Below are 25,479 nucleotides of genomic sequence, written 5' to 3' on the forward strand. Positions count from 1 at the left end.
CTGTTCCTTGCCATTGAGGAGGAAGGTATTTTAGGCCAAAACATCAACCATCTTTTGCCTTCTGTGGATGTTACCTGACCAACCAAGTTCCTTCAGCATTGTGTGTTTCTCAAAATCTCGCTCCACATTAAAAAAAAAACTTACTGTGCTACAGTGGAAAGACAAAAAGGTGTGCGCATCTTCCAGTGGCAAGTGAACTCAGTCGCAGTCTCAGTCTGTTGGGTGCTGGGATGGAGAAAAATAGTGTAACGGCTAGTGCAAAGCATTGCTGATCCTGGCCAATACGGTAGCACAATGGGTCAGTTCCATTTGTTTGTAAGACTGGTTCAGTTCCCCCAGCAACACAGAGAGCAGAGTTCTGGGAAACATTGCTGTTAAACTTCCAAAGCGGATTAAATCAGACACTGCCGGCTTATTATGAATATAGTGGTTATAACGACTATATACACAGCTATTGCCTGCAGGGATAGCAAGACATTTCTTTCAAATGTCCCATCCTGGAAATTGGCATTTGGAGACTTGTGCAGAACAGCTTTCAAATTCCTAGTTTCAAGGTTCATCCGGTTTAACACAGTACAGGTATACCTGATTTATGAACACTCAAATTATAAAAATTTACTTTTACGAAGAAAGCCTTGTATGCTTTTACAAAAGGATTTGAATAGGTTTTGTTTTTATGAAAATAGCCTTCAAAAGTAGTGGATGGGTCTTCGCTTTACGCCATTTCGGCTTATGAAAGGTTTCATAGCAATGCTCTAGTTTTGTAAAGCGGGGTATATCTGTATTAAACTTCTCCCAAGGTACTCGTCTCTGTTCATTACAATTTCTTGTTTAACACTCTAAGCTGCACCTGTTCACCTTCTCAAATCTTTCCCTTGGGAACTTGATTAGTTTGGTAATATTATTCAGATATGAACCTCTTCCCTGCATTTTAATATCATATCCCATTCAATTTGACAGGATAAGTTCAAATCAGATGTGTAACAGTCGTTGGATGAAGCTGCCCATCTTTTCTCATCAATTGTAATATTTAAATCAGCCTCCCATTTATGTCTAGATTTATGTAATCCTTAATAGTGCCTACTTGTAATAAAAGATACATTGCACAAATAAATTTATTAGTATCACCTCTCCTACTTAGAACCTCTAACTCACTACAAGCCAGTAAGTACATTGTTGAACCTACTTTTTCCTGCAAATATCCTCTCAATTGAAGATAGCAAAAAAAAAAGTGAATTTTGAGTAATTCCAATTTCTTAACTGTTGAAACATCAGTTTCACATTAGTTAGGACTTTGTTCATAACAATCTTCTACATTTTTAATACTGTTATAAAGCCAGATATTTTTAAAAATGGGTTATCTTTAGTGAAAGGTATAAGATTATTTTGAATCAAAGGTGCTTTAGGTGACATACTTCCTTTTGTTCCTATTTCATTATTTATTTTGTTCCAAATGACAATCAAATGTTTATGCAAAGGTGCCTCCTTCTCACCAATTATTAACTCATCATTTCTCAAGGCATTGCTTTCACAGTAATTACAGCCACTTCTCTGATCAGCAATGATCCAAGTTTGAGAAGATGCTGACTGCCAAAACTCATCACAATGGCCTTTAAAGATGCTCTGGTTCATCTCCAACTATGCAGTCATTCCCATTTCTGTTGGGTGGTCTTGCTTTTCAATCTCATCCCTAGCACCCTGTAACATTGCCTGTAGAATCTCACGTTCCATTATTTCCAACCCTGTCCATACATCTGGCTGTTCACCCACACACCCCACAACTTCCTGCCACTCAGTTTCATTCCAGATTTTTTATAAAAAAGCTTTGTGACACATTAACCAGTCCAAGTCCAGAAAAAAACAATTTGTGCTTAGACAGTTACAACTAATTTAGTTTTAATCTTTTCTTCTTGGGCAGTGCCTTGGGTTAGAGGAGAACTTGTATCCCTTCCAGTTCTGTTGGTGATGAGGCCAATATACAAAGTGGGAAGGTGTCTCTATAGACAGCAATTGTGTGGGTAGCGAAGTGATTTACAAAGGGATGCTGTGTGCTCCCAGTACACAGACTCAAGGATCAGACAACCATTCTGTGTGTTCTTGCTCCACTTCAAGTCTACATAGGCCAGGAAATCCCTGAAGAGAATTAGTCTGGTCATTTCTTTCCCTCCCTCCCCTTGCACCCCCCCCCCACCCCCAACCCACAAAAGAAAGCTTTGAGAACACGCCTGAATCATTTCTGGAATGTTGGTTTGGGCAAGGGCAGGGATAAGAATATTGGTTTGCTTTCCCTTGCAACCAAATGAAGAATTTTGCGGACACAAAATTGGTGCTGTCTTTCCAATGCCTGAACACATTTAACTACTGACTGCCTTGCAGTTTTTCCAACTTTGCTTGTTTAAACCTAAATTTCAGTTTGTCTTACTCACCAATTTACTAAAATGTTCTGTGCTCAGCAAATTTGACATTTCCAGCTTTGTTTACTTGGCAGTTTCATCCATCAACATGAAACATTAACCTGATGCTGTTCGGCCTGCTGAGGTCCTCCAGTACAGTTTGTTGCTCCAGATTCCAGCAACTGCAGTCTCCCACGCGACTCCTGATTTCAGACGATATGGTTTGCTGGATACCTTAACAGCCCCATCATGAGTTGACCCCACAATAAAAAAAAACTACAATTATAGATTGACAAAAAAAAAATTAGTTTTTGCCTTCCCTAATTAGCATTAACCAGCTGGTTATATTTAACAATTTCAGTCACTTTTAGAAAAGCAAACCAATTTCAAAAGCTCACACTAACACAGCTCCTAAACTGTTTGGATTCTTCTCTAGGCTGTTGGATTTCCAATCTAGTCCTGCAATTTCCAGTAATACCCTCTTAACATTCAGAAGTGCATTCAATAAAATTATGTTAAACAAAATACTTTCAGTGGTGTCCGTTGCAAATCTAGAGTTCCTTAATGCAGTTAAAAGCCATTTAGTCCAATGATCTGCTATTTCCTCATTTGTTTAAACTTGCAAATGCACAAGTACAAGTTTCTACACTTAAACAAGATCAACCTTGCATCATTTTGTATGCCATTATCAAGTTCCCGCCTCAGCTTCCCTTGTACCACAGAAAACTAATCCAACACACCAATCAAAAAACAACAAACTGCTAAAGGAACTCAGTGCTCCATTTAGTCTTGAAGTATTTGGATCAGAAATAACAACTATTCTTTATCCCCCACTGGTGCTACTCGATCCCTCCAGCAGATTGCTTTTTGCCTAATTCCAGTAGCAAATTATGTGTCCCGATGCAGAGTCTCCCCTATATACATATGTGTACACACACACACACACACACACACACACACACACACACACACACACACACACACACACACACACACACACACACACACACACACACACACACACACACACACACACACACACACACACAGCCTCCGATACCTTAGCATTGGCAATGGAACGACCAATACCTGCAAATCTCCTTATCAGTCTGCCATTTTACACAGCATACCATGAACAAAAAGGGCAGGACAACAGCGTCGGCATCTAATGTCATGTATAACCGTATTTGACGACATTTTAGACCACTTGTTTTTCCCAGGTTGAAATTAGGGTGATAATAGTGAGCAACACCAACAGTAACACTGTCAGTCCCCACACTGGTCATTGTTGGTTGAGAAAGTGTCAAGTCCGTAAGAGACAAATTTGGACACAAGGGTTTGCAATCAAACATTACTTTTATTAACACACAATTACCCCAGTTCCCTCTGTTCTACCGCACTCCTCAGTGCCCGACCGTTCACCGTCTTTTCATGGTTTGTCCTTCAAAACGCAACACCTCACAGTTGTTCATGTTAAATTCCATCTGCTGTTTATTCCAGCTGGTCCAGATCCCTCTGCAAGCTTTGAAAACCTTCCTTGCTGTCCACAACGCTTCTGATCTGAGTATTGTCTGTAAAGTTGCTGATCCAATCGCCACATTGTTGTCCAGATTGTGGATCTAGATGACAAGCTATGCTGGTCCCAGCACCGATCCCTGCAGCACACCACTAGTCACAGGACTCCAGTCTGAGAAGTAAGTGTCCACAGCCACTCACTGGCTTCTCCCACACAGCCAATGTTTTTGAATATTTTAAAATGAGATTTCACATCCAAAGTACAGAGTACCTATGGATAGATGTTAAAATTCTCAAAGATACACTACACTTAAAATCACCAATGCCTGAAGAGGGCGCACAAAATCAGTGAACCGATGCGGACTCGAAAGGCCAACATGCCCTGTTTCCGCTCCGTAAATGGTTATATGGTTATAAGTGTGTGGGAAAATCATAGCGGGAATTAAACACACATGCCCAATTTAAGAAAGAGCATGGGAAAAACGCACAATTTAATAAGACATGCGCACAATTTATAAAGAAGTGTGGGAAAATATATGGACAATTTAATAAAACACAAATGTACAAAAGAGTAAGAAAATACACAGATAATTTAATAGAACATATGCACCCAATGTATAAAAGATCATGGGAAAATCTACTGCAAGTATTGATCAAAAGAAATGGATTTCAAATTTTTTCTTTCCACTCACATACCACCTTAAGAAATTCCTTACTAATCTCTGCTACTTATCATTGGGGGCTGGTGGCAGGCTGTCAGTGAGGGAGCGGGCAGTGGGCTTCAAACGGAGGACAAACCCACAGACCAGCTTGCTCACTATCTGGCAGACCTAGTGTCAAATCTAGGGTTTGGGTTAAGGTTAGTTTGTAAACATGCAGGTAGCAGGATAATCATCCCTCTTTTCTTCACTTGTCTCTCTGAGAGGTTCTGTGCAACTATAATCTCCCACTTGTGGTTGGCCCACACTCACATTACTGTGTCTGTTTCTATCTCATAGCAGAATCAGTGCTTTATTTCCTTTCCGGTACTTGTGCATTTTAATATGTCCTAGAGTGGTAGGTCACGTCTCCAGAATGGAGGACCATCGCCTTCCCAAGATCGTGTTATATGGTGAGCTCTCCACTGGCCACCGAGACAGAGGTGCACCAAAGAGGTACAAGGACTGCCTAAAGAAATCTCTTGGTGCCTTCCACATTGACCACCGCCAGTGGGCTGATATCGCCTCAAACAGTTCGCCGAAACAGTTCGGCGGGCAGCAACCTCCTTTGAAGAAGACCACAGAGCCCACCTCACTGACAAAAGACAAAGGAGGAAACACCCAACACCCAACCCCAACCAACCAATTTTCCCTTGCAACCGCTGCAACTGTGTCTGCCTGTCCCGCATCGGGCTTGTCAGCCACAAACGAGCCTGCAGCTGACGTGGACATTACCCCTCCATAAATCTTCGTCTGCGAAGCCAAGCCAAAGAAAGAGAGAGAGTAGTCTGTATAGTGGGTGACCTTGTATTCACACCTTAGGGCTAGGCATTAGTGGCCCTCAGCAACAGAGCAGCCAGCAGACTGCCAGGACAGCAGGCTGCAGGAGCAGAGCAGGACAGCACAGGGAGTGAGAGAGAGCAGGCAACACAAAAAATTACCGTACACAATACACATCATGACTTGAGTTGATCCTGGAATGCCTGCAGTGCAGTTTACGCTTCAGGCAATTCTGAAAAATTACAAGGGATTTAGGCAAAATAGAGAACTGGAATGGCACAACCATTTCAGTGCTGTGCTTTTTGCATAGCCACGCATTCCAGGAAAAAGGGAAGTATGTCCCTGAATGAAGTGACTGTGTGAAAAGCATAATTGCTGCCTTGGGAGCATCTCATTAAGCCTGAGGGACTTAACCACCATATTCCTAATAGCCGCTTTCAGGTGCATTCTCTGCCAAGAATGCGCCCACAGAAGTGGATTCAAACCTGTGGAATAGTCATTCAGGTAGCAGCGCTGAAAGCGCAGCGCTGGCCACCTAAAAGGGACAGCTGCACAAGAGGTGCTAGGAGCACAATCAGGCTTCTGTCCCTTCGGGCTGTCAGGGTTGGGGCAGTGGGATGTCAGTGCTGGGGCGGCCGGCATGGGCTGTCCCCACACTGATCCCACTGCCCCGTGCTCTCCCCTCAACCCTGTGTTGGTCCCCACACTGATCCCATTTCCCTGCTCTCTTCCCATAGCCCGATGTCGGTCCCCACACCGATCCCACTGCTCTGCTCTCTCCCTACAGCCCCGAATCCGTCCCCACACCAATCCCACTGCTCTCTCTCCCCATAGCTCCGAGTCCGTCTCCACACCAATCCCACTGCTCTGCTCTCTCCCCATAGCCCAGAGTCTGTCTCCACACTGATCCCACTGCTCTGCTCTCTCCCCATAGCCCTGTGACAGTCCCCACACTGATCCCATTGCTCTGCCTGCGCCGGCCGCCCCAGCATCCCGTGCCTGCCGTCCAAGCACTGACAGGCCACGCCGGCCGCTCCACAGTGTGGGGACTGATACAGGGCTGTGGGGAGAGCATGGGCCAGTGGGATCAGTGTGGGGACTGACACGGGGCTATGGGGAGAGAGCAGAGCAGTGGGATCAGTGTGGGAATTGACACGGGGCTGTGGGGAGAGCACGGGGCAGTGGGATCAGTGTGGGGACAGCCCATGCCGGTGGGGGGCAGGGGCTGTCAGGCGCTGCCAGCTGATTGTCATCCTTTAGCAGCCACTTTCAGGCGGCTGCATTCAGGTGCCAGGGGGACTTCAATGCTACCAAGTGCGCCTCGCAGACGCCTCCTGCGCTTTCAGGTGGCCTCCCAATAGCTGCATAGAGGTCAAACATCAGGGTATTTTGGCCACCTGAAAATGCCTAATGTCGCAGAATTTCACTGCTCTCCTCCCCCAGCTCCCATGTTTTCCAAGTGCATTGATCTTCTGAGTGAATTATAGACAAGAAGCATTTCTCACCCACTCCAACCCCACCCACACATGAATTGCAGTTCTCGGGGCTCTATTCTTTCCTCGCTTATCCTCACCCTTAATACACATTAAAGACATAATCGTGCTTGAATGACCTTTCATGCTCCTTCCTTGCTCTCCCAATTTTTTCTGAGTGTACCCCCCCCACACTCTGTATGCCTGAAGGTCCACCACGGTTTTCAGATTTCAATACCCGTCCCTTGCTTATTCACCCAACACCACCTTGTACTTCACCAACTTTCAGTCCCTGGGAACATGTTGGCCTTGAACTCTCATTATTTCATTGTTGGGTGCCTCCCTGCCTGCCAGTAGCTACTCCGTTTCTATTTTTGCCAGATCGCACCTTATTATTGAAATCAGCACCCCCCCCCACCCCCCCCTTCTCCAAGTCAAGACCTTAACTTTCCCCCAAGGGATCGTGTGTCATAAATAGTAGCAACAGGGTTTTCATTTGAAAATGTAAACAGCATGCAGTTTATTGCATCTATACCATAACTTTGTACGTAACAAAGGAACGGTTTTAATTACCATGACTTGCAAATATCCACAATGTAAATAAGCAGTATGTTGATGTAGTTCTGTATATATTTTTGTGTTTTGTCATTGGAATAAACTTTTATTTTAAAAAAACCTCAACTTCCAGACCATCCTGACCATTTTCCATGACAACCTTAACAGTTATTTCTAAAATTCTCACCACTGACGCTTCAATCACTTGTCAGCATCATACCCCATGACTAGTTTCAGTACTGCCCTTCCAGTGGACTTTACAAATGTCACTCTTCGGAGCCTTTCACACAAAAGTGATCTTAGTTAAAATTGTGGATTATGAAAATCCCTTATTACTATAACCCTATTAGTTTTGTAGCCTTCTGCAATTTATTGACACATCCTCTTCTACTCTTCCAGCTTCTGAGGCTTGCAGTATACCCAAAGTTCTATCCCCTTGGCCTCATTTGAAGAGCCTTTAAGGATATCCTCCTTTAAGATCATTTGATGTTTCTTTTTAATTTACATTTCCCCTGCCACCACTGTGTGGGCAAGCATTAAAACAATCCATTCCAAGATATGAACACTGGTTAAATCCTCCTGTTTAACAACCAGCACATTAGCTGGATTTCAAATCAGTTTGGGAAAGCAACATGATCTACCAACCAGTAGCACTCACTTTCACAGTGATGATGTGTTTTAAGAGGTTGGTGATGAAGTACAGCAGTTCCTGTCTGAGCTGCCACATGGATCCACTTCAATTTGCCTACTGCAGCAACAAATCTATGGCTCTATGAAAAATGCTGAACACCTGGACAGCAAAGGTACTTACATCAGGATGCTCTTTATTGACTACTGTTATAGGATATATTATTTTATATTATATATAATTTTTAAAAAAAAAGGATAGATTGTAGGGGGTTAGTGTAGGTCACTTCACAAACAGAGAAGCACTGCATCTCATTTAAAATGCAAGAACAAGGCACCAGTGGCTTTGTAAAAGACAATGGGATTGTTTTGGAAGGAATTTTTTAAAAAGCAGGTGCAAATAAACAGTCTAGGCTCAAAGTGCTGATAAAGACTTTTGAAGGATGGGTTAGCCTGCAAGAGGTTCTTGTTTTTTTTTTACAAGCAGAGAGAGAGAGGAAAAGACCAATCAAGCTTTCTCTGACAGAGGGGGGGGGGGTGGGGGGGAGAGAGAAAGAGAGAAAGAGAGAGAGAGAGATAGAGAACAAAGTCCTGCAACATGGCAAGCTGGCATCTTGTTGAAAACTCCATTTTGAAGACAGGTTGTGAGTTCTGAGTTCAGCCTGTTGGAAATACCTTGTAGTCTTTACAAATGAAAATAGCTGGCTAGAGTGTTTCACCTGAATTAAGGGAAACAAGAGGAACTCTGTGATGACCTGGAGGAAGAGGTTATCATTTGGAAAACCTGATGGGCAAGTTTCTTCAGCAAGACACTGAAGTGACTGATGGAAGTAAATCAGTTTGTATGTGTCCAACAATGAATCTCTCTCTGAAACCAACAAGAACCTTCCTGAGTGGTAACCATTTACCTTTACGCACCAAGGCCTGGTGAAAATTCATAAATGTTAAATTCTGTGCACAGTCCAAGAATTGCCTGCAACCAGTGAACTTGGAGGGGTGAGAAGTGAGATTGGACTGTGAATCAAAGAACTTTCCTGAACATATACACATTACATACACGTGCGCTTAGAATTAGAAGGGGGTTAAGTTAGGTTCGGTTAATAGTAATAAGTTAAAGTTGATCCTGTTTTTATGTTTAAAAAAAAATTAAAAGCAACTTTTGTTTAAGTAACCATTTGTCTTGACAAATTTCTACTGCTGCTGGGTTTTGGGATCCTCTTGATCCGTAACACTACAGTTTAGCATCCAACACCATCATCCCTGTAAAACTAATCAGCTGTTTACATTTTCTCTTTTGTATATCTATCTTTCTTAGTTTACAGTTACTGTTATGTAGAAATTTAGATGACCCACATGAGAAAGAATCTCTAGTATGTGACATCATGTATGTCCATATCACCATATACACCACAGAACAGGCCAGTTTGGCCCTACTAGTCCATGCTGGAACAAATCCCCACCCTCCTCGTCCCACTGACCAGCATCTGGTCCATACCCCACCAATCCTCTCCCCTCCATGTAATTATCCAGTCTTTCCTTCAATGTAAGTAACATCCTTGCTTCAACCACCTCTGGTGGAAGCTTATTCCACATCCCAACCACCCTTTGCGTGAAGAAATTTTCCCCCTGCAATCTCAAACCATGGCCTCTGGTTTGAATATCCCCCACTCTTAATTAAAAAGGCCTATCCACGTTGACTCTCTCTGTACCTTTTAAAATCTTGAACACCTCCATCACATCCCCCCTCAATCTTCTACGCTCCAGAGAAAAAAGCCCAAGGCTGCTCAACCTTTTTCTGTTACTCAAACCCTGACATCCTGTGAACATTCTCGTGAACCTTCTCTACTGACAATAAATCTGAACTATAATCAATACAGCAAAGTACAAATGAACAAAATTAATTAGAAACACAGTGGGAGAAATAGCATAGTATCAGAAAATGGATGTCAATATACCCTTTAACTGACAGTTTAGGTTGGCTTAATGCAAAACCCTCGGGCCCATTAAGACTGGTTATACCATACACACAATGCAGATAGAACAAAGGAAATAGGAGCAGGAGAAATCTGTATAGAGTACAAAATATCCAAAAAAAATCCAAGCTGGCTAATAACAGCCTGCACTGCCATTCACTATGGAAATGTCCCACTCCTCATCTTTGCTCGTCCTCAATTTACAAATTTTTTTTCAAAAATAGATATACAGCATGATAACAAGCCCTTCCAGTGCCCGAGTCCACGCTACCCAAATACACCTATTAACGCACAAACCCTGCATATTTTTGGTGGGTGGGAGGAAACCAGAGCAACTGGAGGGAACATACAAATTCCTTACTGAAGTGGTGGATTTGAACCCAGGTCATTGATGTTATAGACAATAGACAATAGGAGCTGGAGTAGGCCCTTCGGCCTGTTGAGCCAGCACCGCCATTTTACAGATCATGGCTGATCACTACCATCAGTACCCCTTTCCAGCCTTATCCCCATAACCCTTAACTCCTTTGCCCACTAGAGTCTTATCTAACTCTCTTTTGAACATAATCAGCGAATCTGCCTCTACCACCCTCTGTGGCAGAGCATTCCACAGATTCACACTTCTCTGGGTAAAAAAATGTTTTCTCATCTCCGTCCTAAAGGGCCTACCCTGTATTCTTAAACTATGCCCTCTAGTCCTCGTCTCCCCCATCATTGGGAACAAGTAATCCGACTTCACCCTGTCTATCCCCCTGATAATTTTGTATACCTCAATCATGTCCCCCCTCATCCTTCTAAACTCCATCGGATACAAGTCCAGTTTTTCTAGCCTTTCAGCATATGTCAACCCCGCCATCCCTGGAACTAACCTTGTAAATCTGCGCTGCACACCCTCTATAGCTAGTATGTCCTTCCTCAAAATTGGAGACCAGAACTGGACGCAATACTCCAGGTGGGGTCTCACCAGGGCCCTGTACAACTGCAGAAGGGCGTCTCTGTTCCTATACTCCAATCCCCTCTTTATGAAAGCCAACATGCCATTTGCCTTCTTCACAGATTTCTGAACCTGCATGCTAGTCTTCAGTGACCGGTGAACAAGTACTCCCAGATCCATTTGCTCCTCCCCACTCACTAGCTTGTCTCCATTTAAATAATACTCAGCTTTCCTATTATTGCCCCCAAAATGGATAACCTCACATTTGCTTACATTGAACGTCATCTTCCATTCAGCAGCCCACTCCCCCAACCTGTCCAAGTCCCTCTGCATTTTCCTGACATCCTCCTCACATCCCACACCGCCACCCAGTTTCGTGTCATCTGCAAATTTGCTCAAGTTATTAATAATCCCCTCATCCAAATCATTTACATAAATTACAAACAACTGAGGACCCAATACCAATCCCTGCGGCACTCCACTCGTCACATCCTGCCATCCTGAAAAAGACCCGTTTACCCCAACCCTTTGTTTCCTATTTCTTAACCAATTTCCTATCCATGTCAGCACCTTACCTCCAATACCATGCTCCCTGATCTTGCCCACTAGTCTCCCATGCGGTACCTTATCAAAGGCCTTCTGGAAGTCCAAATACACCACATCCACTGGCTCTCCCAAGTCCACCCTCTTTGTCACATCCTTGAAAAATTCCAGAAGGTTAGTCAAGCATGACTTACCCTTAAGGAATCCATGCTGACTAGCCCTTATACTATTATTTCTGCTTAAGTGTTCTGTTATTATTCCTTTTATGATAGACTCCAATATCTTCCCCACCACCGACGTCAGCCTGACCGGTCTATAATTTCCCGTTTTCTCCCTCCCTCCCTTCTTAAAAATCGGCACCACATCAGCCACTCTCCAATCCTCAGGGACCTCCCCCGAATCTATGGAACTTTGAAAAATGTCGACCAGTGCTTCCACAATTTCCATACCAACTTTAAGCACTCTGGGATGCAGCCCATCAGGCCCTGGGGATTTATCAGCCCTCAGTCCCAACAATTTACTCACAACCTCCTGTTTCTGGATCCGGATATCAATTAGATCCCCTACTTCCCCAGGAAAGTTCCCTAAGTCTCTTGATACCGCATGACCACTACCTCACAACTGACCATAACCTATATCCTCCTTGGTGAAGACAGTTGCAAAGTATTTGTTAAATTCCTCAGCCATCTCCTTGTTTCCGGTAATAATTTCACCCTTTTCCATTCTTAATGGACCAATTTTAGACCAAACCAATTTCTTCCTCTTCACATATTTAAAAAAGCTTTTGCTATCCTCCATTATATTATTTGCTAATTTCCTCTCGTACTTCATTTTCCCCTCTCTTATGACTTTCTTAGTTACCCTCTGATGCTCTTTGAAGGTTTCCCAATCCTCTAACTTCCCACTCCGCTTCGCTATCCTATACTTACTCCCTTTGGATTTGATAGTTAGCCACGGCTGCCATTTGCATCTCCTAGAGCCTTTCCTCCACTTTGGAATAAATTTGTCCTGAAAAATGTCCAAAATTACCTGCCATTTTTCCCCAGTTGTAATTGTGTGGCACTGACAGTGCTGCCCTTGTTAAAATGGACCCACCTCCTGGTTAAATACCTCTAGTGATCTGGCCTCCATAATCCTCTGCAGAAGAAAATTCATAATTCACAACTACGAATAAGCTATTTCAATGCAACTCAGTTTTAAATGACTGAGTCCTCATAACGACTTCCCCTCATTCCACCTGCTCCTGAAGACACCTCTTCATCTGCCCACACCCCATCACAATGGTTTGAATGTTTCGACAAGAACTTTGCACACTCTCAAATCTCCAATTCGAACAGATTCACCATATTTTGAAAAATTCAGGATACTAACAGAAAAAGATTTATCTTCCCCACAACATCCCCCCCCCCACCCCCCAACCCCTTGCTGGTTTTGTGCAGGCACAGTGACCAAGAGATTGGAATATATTTCAACAGACCAAGTAACAGAGAAGCATTTTATTTATAAAATGTGCTGATGTACAATTTTGATCTGACCAGTTGCTCCAATGATCTGCTGACTGTCTGGCAGTGTCCATTTCCACAAGTCAGGAAAACTATTCCTTCAAAGCTCTCATCTCAGAGAGGGTACAGACAGAAACATCAGACCTGATGAGTGATTAAAGAGAGTTAAACACTAAAACCTGGACAAGAATTAATCTAAGCAATATTTTACTTCTGCTTCATGACAAGATGATGAATATCAATTATTTTAATTCAGCCTGAAAAGTGTACGTGGCAGGATTAATCCTTGAAATCAAGCCATCCATTAAAATGCCCGTGCATCACATTCTACACCACAAGTTTTCTAAGCGTCAAAATAACCAATCAAGCTTGAATGTGACCTGTTGATTTTCCTTATGTTCTGCACATTAAGAAAGCAGCTTCACTTCATTTTACCCACTCCATAGTCCCACAGAATTAGCTTCCTGACAAAGTTTAACACAGCTCTCAAACTTGTCAATCAGAAAAAGCTAAAATCTTGGAATAACTTTACCAGAGGACATTCAGCCCCATCAAGACAGAGCAAGCTCTTGGTAGATTAGTCTCAACAATTTTTGTCTGCAGCACTGCTCCTCAAGCGCCCACGTTCTCATCCCATTTGGTTGAAGGCAGCAAGTTCCACATCACAACATCCCTTAATCAAGTTACTGACAGAACTACACTTTCACATTTAACCTCAAGGTCATTTGCACTATGGGATGCACTTTCTTAGTGTTCAGGATTTATGGTTAATTGGTAGACCACTGTAATGCGCGTCGAAAGAACCAAAGACTTGTTGATCCAAACCAAGGCTTTTATTAACTAAAAGACTGGAGCATATCACAAGTAAGTCGACCAGTCCAGAATGACCTGGTCTGGCTAGGAGCAATCCTTTAAGACCTGCCAGTAGGTGTGGCTACACTCTCAGCCAATCACACTCATCCTACACTACCATCTGTACATATGTACATATACACATTGGTGATAGAATCTGTACTATCACACCACTTAAAAATTAAAAAAAAACAATGCTTGAAGGTTTTGGTACATTTGCTTTTGAATGGGTTGCCTTAACAACTTCAAATTCAAAGGCCCACATATAGAAGTAGGGTGGAAAAACTACTTCCACCCTCCAAACCAGGGTTGGGATGCTAATTGGCCAACGCGGATTTCAATAGCCAGATTTGGCTTTTACCATGTTGTCATACAACAACAAGAAGAAATGTAAGAGTTTAGAGTTGGAGAGAGATCAATTAGAACATAATTTTGTCCGTGTGGGTCTGTTTAGGAATCTGTTAACAGCAGAAAAGAAACTGTCCTTGAATCTGGTGGTGCGTGATCTCACACTCGCGAGTCTTCTTCGCGATCAGAGGGAGGACTGTGGCCAGCAGGTTGACAAGTCTTAATATGTTGAGGTAGTGAGAAATGTGGATCGAGTCGGGGGGGGGGGGGGGGGGGGGGGGGGTGGAGAAAGAGTTGCGTGATAGCCTAAGATACGCTCACACCCTTCTGCAGTTTCTTGCAGTCTTGGGGTGGGGAGCCATTCCTGTCCCATGCAGAAATGCTCCCTGATAAAATACTTCTACTGGAAGCCAATAGGATTTGTTGAGGGACATGATGTAGATAACAAGCCAAATTTTCTCAGGCTTCGGAGGAAGTTAACTTCAAGTGAGAACCTACCAAATTCCCAAGAGCCAAATAGAACTTGTTAGAATAATTGAAATCAGGAGTAACAAAAGTTCTCTTAGGCTGTCTGGAAAGGAAATTATCAAACTTATAAGTGTTTTTCATATTAGTTTGACCAAGGGAGCTGGTAATAGGAGCATAGCAAGCAGCAAGTTCACCACCAAATATTAACTTGCTTCTATTTATTAGTATTATGAGAATGCACAAGCTTCTGCTTTCATGAGTCAGTTGTGGTATTTTATGATTCAAAAATCCAGCACTGAATGGCAGCTCCTGCACTTCTGAGGAAGGAGCTAGCTATGAAACCTTCCATTTCTCCAACCAGTGGCGCCAATTTTCAGAAAGCTTTCAGTCTGCAACGTGGATGTGAAGGAGAATGCTGGTGGAGTAACAACTTACTAAATGACAGTCAGCCATTTTAAAATACACAAGGAAGCCATGTTATTGGTTGACCAAGTCAGGTTGGACTCAGGCTAGATCATGTCATCTTTAAAAAAAAATCTACATCCTTGTGAGGTTAGGGTGCTGATTAGCTTGGGGTTGGAATAACTGAAGGTCATTTCATTTTTAAATGGGGCTTGAAGAATCTCCAATTTCGTGTTTAGCCTGATAATACCCCAGGTAATCTTCATTCACTTGACCCCTATTCAGTCCAGCTCAGGTAGAACAGGCACCTCATGCCCATTCCTGTTGTGTAGGCACAAGGACACTGGGTCTGCACACAACTCACGAATAAGAAAAGAGAACAGTGAGATCAAAGGAACCCAGCCCAGGGTTAACTCACAAAGAAACAATGTTGGCTGGATGACGCTGTGCTAACAACTATATTTATATCTTAGTAAATGCAGCTGCAGATGGCATTTAAGGGACTTGGAAGTGCAACCGTACATAGCATGGAGAACCATGGTGATATCCATTCAATTCTTGTGCAAACTCACCCTGTTCCAATACAACAGCTTGTATGGCCATTTTTTTCTCCTCCATCAGCCTGATGGCTAGTAAGTGGTAGCACTGCTTTAACAGCAGTGCTGGTGGAGATCAAGGAGCAGAGTCAACACTCCTGTGGGATCCAACTGCCCCAGTCCGACGACCATCAGCTCTGCACAGGCTTTAAACGGCCTGCAAATGGAGCCTATGGAGGTTTTATTTGAAAATACTGCAAATGCGGGGTCTTCACCCAAGATGGCGGCGCCCATGATTTGCAGCAGCCATGACTCCGGGGAAGCAGAGGACTGGCGTAGGGTACCAGAAAAGTAAGAGACCAACCCCATTTGAGAAGGAGAAGCAGAGGAGATGAGTGACCATGGCATTGGACAAGTGAGGGGCTCAGAGGCTGGAGAGCACGCAGCCAGTGAGCTGTTGGTGACTCAAGGCGTGGAACCCATGCAGGCTGTGGGCTGCTGGCAACTGCGGTCGAGGGATTCACACCAGGCTACAGACTGATGGAGACTGGCTGAAGGGGTATCATGTGTTGGAACTGAGATGCAAGATGGTGCCAAGGGTGCTAAAGGATTCCTGATCATGTTGAAGGTTCAGATCAGAGCTTGAGGTGCTAATGGTTCAGACTGGAATCTGTGTGGCTGCAGGGGCTTCAAAAGCACTGGAGGTGAAATCACGATGACTCTGAGGGGAATATCTTTTGCTTCTCTTACTCTGACTGCAAGAGGCACTTCATGCAATTTCTGCCAATAGCAAATCTGTCTGCCTTACAACAGGCAGAATCAATTTTCGTGTAATATTGCACACTCTTTATTACATGACAATAAATTGAATCTTAAGAGTTCAGAATAACAGCACCAGAAAGGGTTCAAAATTTCTCTCTCACCTATACAGAAGGCAGCCAACAATCGCACAGCAGAAGAAGGTGGTTCGCAGGAAGGAAAGAATGGCTGAATGAGGTAATTGGCAAAGGTGATGGCTATAACTGCTTGGCAAGCTGGTTCAACGATCAGCAGAGATGTCCAGAGGCGCAGAAATGCCAGGAAACCGCCAAACGACTCCAATATATAGGAATAGCTTGCCCCGGATTTCTTGATCGTCGTTCCGAGTTCTGCATAGCAAAGAGCTCCAATCACAGAGAATATTCCTCCCACAGCCCAGATAACCAACGAAAGGCCATATGAACCAGTGTGTAACAGAACTCCTTTGGGAGAAACGAAAATCCCAGATCCAATCATATTTCCAACTATCAGGGAAACTCCATGCAGCAAAGATATGTCCTTCTTAAGCTCCACAGTTTCCATAGTGGGATTCTTAGAATTAACTTCCATGTTGTCACAATATAATGGTTCAACCGTTCTTAAAATATCAGATTAAATTTCAGATGAAGATATGTCTTGGGTATCTGTATAAAAGTGTTGAAAGGACAATATTAGATTGAGAAACATATTTTGGAATTAAACAAGACTCTTAGGCTATTGATAACCGTGCAATGTAATTATTGATTTCATCATTCCTAGCATGGCTTGTTGCACAATAGGCACTTTCAATAATGAGTATCTACTAAAGCATCAACAGACACACTGCATCCTCTTAACTCAAAGGCTAATTATTTTTTCAGATGGTGCATGGGATGCAAAGTGTCAGAGCTAAAAAAAAACACACACAATTAAGTTACCCAACAGTGACCCAAGATCTAACAGGCAAACTGAGAAAACATGAATAAGTCACATGCTCCTACTGCATGAACAAAGACAAGGGAATTTTAATTTGCATCTGATTTGGATGAATTGGTTAAATAAGTGTTGAAGAAGCAACCCAATCATTAACAGAGCTTCAAATGGATTTGTGAAACATCAACTTCAAAAAGCAGCAATTTCACATTCAAAGCTCAGGGACTCCAGTATTCCTTTTCCAATCCCTGTGCTCCAAGTTTCCCTGGTCACCTGTGATCTGCTTTTCTCAGTCCACCTCTTTTCTCAGCAACTATTTCTATATATCTACTTTTCTTCTAAATGATTAAACTTGAAATTCAGCTATTCATGTTTTAGTTCTACTCCCAATACATTATTCTGAATTTCACTAACCCTGCAGAAATGCAAACCTGCTTTTAAAAACAAATTCTGAAATGTAACAAACTCAAAATTCTTGGTATAGAGAATATAAAACCCTTGTCACCTAAAAGAAAGGCCAATGGACATGGAAATGGACAGAATGGAAAGAACGGGAAGAAAGGAAAAGATGGGAAGAAGGAGGCTTTGACACACAATTCTAGTGATGTTGAAGATTTGAATCAATCTTTGGGACTGGAGTCCCAGGGCTGAATATATTAATGATGCTGAATTACATTATTATATATATTGTATTTCTGGCTGGGGGAGGAGGTGGATGGCACTGATATCTTTGATAGTCATCTGCCACTGGTGGGGTGTTCCACGCCCAGTTTTTTAGGGAATTACTACCTTTGGGTGGTTTTTTTTTTTCTTCTTTTTTTGGAGGGAATTAATTGTACTCCTTTTCATATTAACTTTTTTTTTATAACATTAGGGGAGGGAGAGCAGATTTTGTTCATTAACAGGAGAGGATTTTTTTATATTACTTGTTTATATTAATAGTTTATTAAAATGTCTAGTTTGAAATTTGCAACTTTTAATGTTCAAGGATTAAATAAGCCAATTAAGTGAAAGCGAGTTTTAGCTTATATTATGAAAATGAAAATTGATATTGCTTTTTTACAAGAAACACATTTGACTGGAAAAAGAACATTTGAAATTGAAAAGAGATTGGGTTGGTCATGTTTTTTTTCTTCATTTAACTCTAAGGCAAAAGGTGTCACAATTTTAGTTCATAAGAATTTATCTTTTGAGTTACAGACTGTAGAGGGGAATGCTGGAAGGGTTTTAAAAGTGGATTGTAAAATTTTTAATGAACTTTGGACTTTACTTGATATCTATGCACCTAATGTAGATGATGAATGATTTATTTCAGACGGTTTTTTGTTATTAAGTCAAGCTAATGAAAATATTCTAGTTGGGGGAGATTTTAATTGTGTTTTGGATCCATTAATGGATAAATCCCCAAAATGTATTAGAAAATCAAAGATGGAGATACAAATTGGGACTTTAATGAAAGACTTAAATTTGGTAGATATTTGGAGGATTAATTCGATAGAGAAAGATTTTTCTTTTTACTCTTCTAGGCATGATTCCTTTTCTAGAATAGATTTTTTAAAATATTGGCACATTTACAAGGAAAGATATTGCAGGCAGATTATAAAAGTAGATTAATATCTGATCATTCTTTATTATTTTTTTCTTATGAAAGTTCGGAGGTGTTATGTCCATCTTATAGATTATATGGCGAGCTCTCCACTGGCCACCGTGACAGAGGTGCACCAAAGAAAAGGTACAAGGACTGCCTAAAGAAATCTCTTGGTGCCTGCCACATTGACCACCGCCAGTGGGCTGATAACGCCTCAAACCGTGCATCTTGGCGCCTCACAGTTTGGCGGGCAGCAACCTCCTTTGAAGAAGACCGCAGAGCCCACCTCACTGACAAAAGGCAAAGGAGGAAAAACCCAACACCCAACCCCAACCAACCAATTTTCCCTTGCAACCGCTGCAATCGTGTCTGCCTGTCCCGCATCGGACTTGTCAGCCACAAACGAGCCTGCAGCTGACGTGGACTTTTTACCCCCTCCATAAATCTTCGTCCGCGAAGCCAAGCCAAAGAAAGAAAGAGATGGAGGTTTAATACAATGTTGTTGAAAAAACCTGGGTTTGTTGCTTTTGTTAAGAAACAGATTGATTTTTTTCTTAAAGGAAAATGTTAACCCTGATCAAAGTAGATTGTAGTATGGGATGCGTTAAAGGCTTATTTAAGAGGACAAATAATTAGTTACGCTACTAAAGTTAAGAAAGGGTATATGGCTGAAAGTATTAAATTAGAAAAGCAGATTGATGAATTGGAGGAGGAATTTCAAAAGTGAGTAACAGAAAATCAGAAGATAGCTTTGACTAGATTGAAATTGTGATATAATACGTTACAGACTTATCAATTTGAATGTTTAATCGAACCAAACAACAATATTATGAGTGGGGTGAGAAGGCACATAAAGTACTTGCGTGGCAGTTAAAGAAGGAGCAGACCTCAAGGGTTATTAATGCTGTTAAAAAGGATTCAACAGTTACCTATAAACCTCAGGAAATCAATGAACCGTTTTATTCATTTTATTAAAAATTATATACTTCTGAGGGGAAACAGGATAATGGATCTATTGATTCTTTTTTATCTACATTAAAATTACCAGCATTAGATGAAGAGGATATTATAGATTTGGAAGCTCCGTTCACAGATTTAGAAAGTAAGACTGCTATGATGGAAATGCCTAATGGTAAGTCACCAGGAGATGACGGGTTTTCAGTGGAATTTTATAAAGTTTTTTTAATGAAGATTTATCTTCAGTGTTTGGGGAGATATTACAACAAGTGACTAAACATTATGAGTTACCAGAATCTTGTTCTAATACTTTAATTACTGTAATTCCAAAGAAAGATAGAGATCCATTAAGTGTCTTCTTATAGACCTATTTCTTTATTGAATGTGGACTATAAAATAATAGCTAAATTGTTATTAAATCGGCTTGCTAAATATTTACCCAAACTGATACATGTAGATCAAACAGGTTTTATTAAAAAGATATGCTTTGGATAATATTCTTCGACTAATTAGTTTGACCAATGCATACCAACGGCAGCCCAACCATCCAATGGTGGTTCCACTTGATGCGGAGAAAGCTTTTGATAGGGTCGAATGGAATTTTTTTAATTTAAAGTCTTGAAAAAGTTTAAATTTGGCCCTTTTTGTATTGTCTGGGTTAAAGCTTTATATACAAACCCGACTGCTAGGGTGATGACAAATGGACACATTTTATCGTTATTTAAATTAACACGTTCTACTCAACAGGATTGTCCATTGTCACCAGCCCTATTTGCATTGGTCATTGAACCATTTGCTCAATTAGTACGGAAAAATGAGCAGCTATGAGGGATGAGAGTTTTTGATGAAGAGTATAAGATTAATTTATTTGCAGATGACGTTTTGATATACTTAAAAAATCCGGAACATTCTTTGCCGCATTTACGGGAATGTTTATTACAGTATGGATCACTATCTGGGTATAAAGTTAATTGGAATAAAAGTGAAATTTACCAGTAGGTGAAGGAGATTATTCAGTTCATAAAAATGTTATTAATTTGAAATGGACAGATAAAATTAAGTATTTAGGAATAATTGTGAATATGGTGTATCAATCTTTATATAAATTAAATTATGTCCATTGATGAAAAAGATAAGAGCAGACTTAATTAAGTGGAAAGACCTTCCGTTAACTTTAATTGGCTGGGTTAATTGTATTAAAATGAATATTTTTCCATGTATTCAATATTTGTTTCAATCAATACCGTGCTTTCTTACATGGAACTTTTTCCAGGATTTAAATAAAGCTACTAGGGAATTTTTATGGAAAGGTAAATTACCAAGGGTAGCATTAAATAAGCTTTCTTGGAAGAACGCATTAGGTGGATTGCAATTGCCTCATTTTCAGAATTATTATGAGTTAGCCCAACTTAAATTTATTAGTGGTTTGATGGATTTGGATCAATCTCTAAATTGGGCTAAAGTTGAGATAGCATGTATTTCTGAAACTCCAGTACATCAATTTATATTTCGGTGGAATATAGATTTATTACAGGAGTATAATGTGCCAATATTAAAATATCTGTTGATGTTATGGACAAAAAAGTAAGATTATAGGATCAAAAGGTAAATTATCTATTTTAATGCCATTATATAATAATCAGCTTATTCCTTTTTCATTGTTTAATAGTCATTTAAAGAATTGGGATTTTAAGGGTATAAAAATATTGCAGGATTGTTTTGTAGAAGGTAAATTTCTTTCTTTTACTCAATTGAAAGAATGTTTTGATATTGCCGAGAATTCTTTATTTGTTTATTATCAACTTTGATCGTTGGGCAAAAAAATATATAGTAGAGAGATGATTTTACCTGTATTGTCGGAGTTTGATCCCTAAAAAGGGATATATTTCTTTGATCCCTAAAAAGGGATATATTTCTGTTATGTATCAAATATTACAAGATAATATGAATAAGTCAGAATGGGAAAAATTTAAGTTTGAATGGGAAAATGATTTAACTTTTGTTTTTACTGAAGATTATTGGATGGATGTGTCATGACAGTGCTACTAGATTGACAAATGCACAATACGGAATGGTTAATTATAATTTTTTGCATCAGTTATATTTATCTCCTGAGAAATTGAAAAAATATGGCTTTAGTAATTCAGATTCTGGTTTTAGATGTGGTACATGTGTTGGAACTTTTTTTTATATACTGTTTGGTCTTGTATGTATGTACAACCATTTTGGGAAAAAATTAAGTCAATTTTGGAAAAATTGTATAAGATTAAGTTACCATTAGATCCATCTGTTTTTTTTTAAACTGGGTTATGTGATTCTTTTAAAGGATTGGATAAATTTCAAATTGCATTTGTATATTTAGCATTGTCCGTATCTCGAAAACGTACAGCAAGTACATGGAAGGATATGACAGTGATTAGTATAATGCAATGGCATAATGAAATGAAAGCTTGTATTGTTATGGATAAAATTACCCATGTTTTGCATGATAATTATTCTTTTTTTGTTAATAAGTGGCCATTATATTTTTTTTATATATATTTCTTTGGCTCTCCTTAAGAGAGCTGGATGAAGGGGTGGGAGGGAGTGGGATTTCATTTCTTTGCATAAATATATATATATATATATATATATATATATATTGTTGTGAAGTGCATTTTATATGTTTACCAATAATTTTTAATAGATAAAGTTTGAAAAAAACAAAATCCCGCTTCCTGACTAATGATGTGTTGTGGATCCAGGATAGGTCATGCTTTATATGCACATGAAGGAACTTTGTGCTGAACTATTGATATATAGTGGAGAATGGTCAACCTTCACCCTCCTTAAGTCCAGAATCATCTCCTTTCTGTTGTCCACATTGAGACTCAGGTTGTTGTATTCACACTGTCTTAAGAGTCTCTCAATCTCCTCTCTATAAAACACACTCATCATTGTTGTCGATGAGGCTAACTACTGTTTTATCATCCACGATGATTCTCTTTGAACCGAATCTGGCAGTGCAGCCATGAGTCAGTAGCAAGAACAGAAACCGGTTGTGGCACTACACTTAGAGCAATTGAGCGAATAATCTTGCTCAGTTGCACAAAAGGAAATGAATTGCAACCTCATTCTGGTTTTAAACACACGAATAAAAAAAGTTCTGTTTTTCATGAGACTACAGGAAACAATTGTGCAGTCAATTTTGAATGGTTCCAATGGAAGTTACTTTGTCTTTGACACAATCTCCATTTTCACATTTTGCTGTTCAATTATCTTATTGGGCAAATGTCTCCATCTTGTGATCATCCAATAACAGCAATCTTGCCCTTTAAATGCATCCTGGTTTCTTGGATCCTGTTTGGTGACCAATAAACTTGTTATCAATTAGATTAACAATACCTCATGTGAAGCAACAGAAGAGCAGTTCATGTTAGTAAAACAATAATAGTTATCTCAAAGTGGATTAGGTATTACAAAAAGCAAGGAAAAGGAATTAGAGATCTATGGAGAGCTGCAGAAGGCAGTGTCTCAAAGCTATTTTGTATCTAAGTGGACAGAATTTTGTTTATATCATTAAAACATTTTCAGTAACTGGGTGCTTCCAGTAAAACCAGCATTTATTACCCATCCTTAATTGTCCTTGGGAAAGAGCTCAGAGACCATCTTGAATTACTGCAGTCCTTCTGGTGAAGGCATTCCCACTGTGGTACAGGCAGGGGGGGGGGGGGGTTCAAGGATTTGTAGGCCCACCAAAAATGAAGGGGATGAGCAAAGATGGTGAACAAGCAGGAAGTGTCCCTCTGTACCTGCTACCTTCAATCGTCTTGGTGCTAAAGGCCATGGGTTTGGGAGAACTGCAATTCACTTTATAAACTGCGCACAATGGTAGATAAAATTAACACATAGGATAGCAATCAAGTTGCTTTATTCTGTATGTTTTCAAACACCTTAAGTGCTTAGGTACTATTATTCAGATAAGTGGAGAGAGTGCCACCATGCAAATTAAAGCATCTTACTCTGGGTACCATCCAACTACATGGCATTAATGTAGACCTCCATTTTCTGTTTGCCCCCTAACCACCCCCTCTCTTTCCCTATCCCCATGTCTCTTTTTCTTCCCTCCTCACCCCATCTCCATCTCTTTCTCCATAGCCACCCCCTCCCCCGATCAATTCTCAGCTTTTCTTTCCTGCCCTCCTATCCATCTATGGCTGCTTGATGTTGGCCTGGGTTCCTCCCCCTGCCTTTTTATTTAGTCACCTGCCTGTTTTTCCTCATACCTTAACCAAGGGCTCAGGCCAGAAACCTCAATTATAGATCTTTGCCTCCTATGAATGCTTCAGGACCTGCTGAGTTTCTCCAGCACTTTTGTGCATTAATTCCATCACTCTCTGACTTGTGCCTTGCAGATGCTAAAGAATGCATGTAGCTGGTCCAGCTGAGTTTCTGGTGAAGCCCAGGATGTTGATGGACGCAAAGATAACAATGACATTGAACATCAAGAGATGTGTAGCTAGGTTAGGTTCAGTGTTACTGGAGGTAATCATCACACTCCGGTACATGCCTGCATGTAGCATGACCCAGAACAGCAAGAGAGAGAGGGAGTAGAGGAGGTAAATGCAAGACCCCAGAGCTTGCTCTCCATCCATCTCTCAAATCTCTGACATCTTCCTCTCCCAAAAATGCTCCCTTCCCTCACTTCAAATTTAAGAATAACAGAAACCTACAAGAGTGATGGGATTTCAGGCCAATAACATCTTCCCTTGCTTCTCTTTCACTGGCACCCTTTCAGAGACTATGATGGACGGAAAAGCATACATGTGCACACCTGAAAAGGGCTGGGGAGTAAAAGGTGCAGCTACTTTTACATACAGATGGCCTTGTGACCACATTGTGCTTCCATTTCTTTCAAAATATCCAATTCACAGAAATACTGTTACAAAATACTAACAAAATTAAGCATTTCAATCCACATGGCACCTGCAAGTTTAGATACATCACTTGACTGTGCACAGAACAACATTCTTGCTCTCATCATCACCAGACCATAGAGGCATCTGTGGATTTTAGGGAGGAGAGGTGGAGGGACCACACACCTGTCTGCATTGATGGGACAGATGTAGTGAGAGAGTCCCTTCAAGTTGCTGGGAGTCCACTGTAGTGGTATGTAATTACACCACTAGGTCACCAGGGGTCATCCCGGTGACCTTGTATATAAAGCAGTCCAGAGCTACAGTCTAGCCTTCCAGGTTTGTCTTGCAGAGAGACAAGACCTCTTAGTGTACATATTAGTTTATTAAAGCTGTCTTATACTGCTGTGTGGTTATTGTCAGTACATCCACATTTCAGAGGAACTCTCCTCAGTCAACACAATGAGGCAACTGTAAAGGCAGCATACCAACACCTCTACTTTCTAAAGGCGTCTGTTGTCATGTTCAACACTCCAAACTTGGCATGTGCCTCGTGGAAAGCTTACCGACTGGTTGCATCACAGCCTGGCTTAGGAATTCAAAAGCCCAGGAGCATAAAAGGCAGCAAACATACCCAAATCCATCACCAACTCTGACTTCTCTTTCTGGTCAGTGGTGAAGCCCAGGATGTTGACGGGCGCAAAGATAACAATGGCATTGAACATCAAGGG

At 41.0% G+C, this 25,479-nt stretch overlaps 1 protein-coding gene across 4 annotated transcripts in view; it reads right to left on the bottom strand.

Moving 5' to 3' along the window:
* The window catches only part of LOC138751310 (Y+L amino acid transporter 2-like), a 142,137-nt gene that overhangs the window by 41,825 nt on the left and 74,833 nt on the right, over positions 1 to 25,479 (bottom strand). For 3 of the 4 annotated variants that reach the window (XM_069913444.1, XM_069913441.1, XM_069913443.1), the window contains exon 2: positions 16,522 to 17,040. The exons of the other annotated variant lie outside the window; for it this stretch is intronic. In XM_069913444.1, the coding sequence (XP_069769545.1) occupies positions 16,522 to 16,966 (445 nt within the window). In that variant the 5' untranslated portion in view covers positions 16,967 to 17,040. The remainder of the gene's footprint in view (positions 1 to 16,521; positions 17,041 to 25,479) is intronic. 4 annotated transcript variants of the gene reach the window in all.

Source organism: Narcine bancroftii, chromosome 1 (assembly GCF_036971445.1).
Source record: "Narcine bancroftii isolate sNarBan1 chromosome 1, sNarBan1.hap1, whole genome shotgun sequence".
NCBI lineage: Eukaryota > Metazoa > Chordata > Chondrichthyes > Torpediniformes > Narcinidae > Narcine > Narcine bancroftii.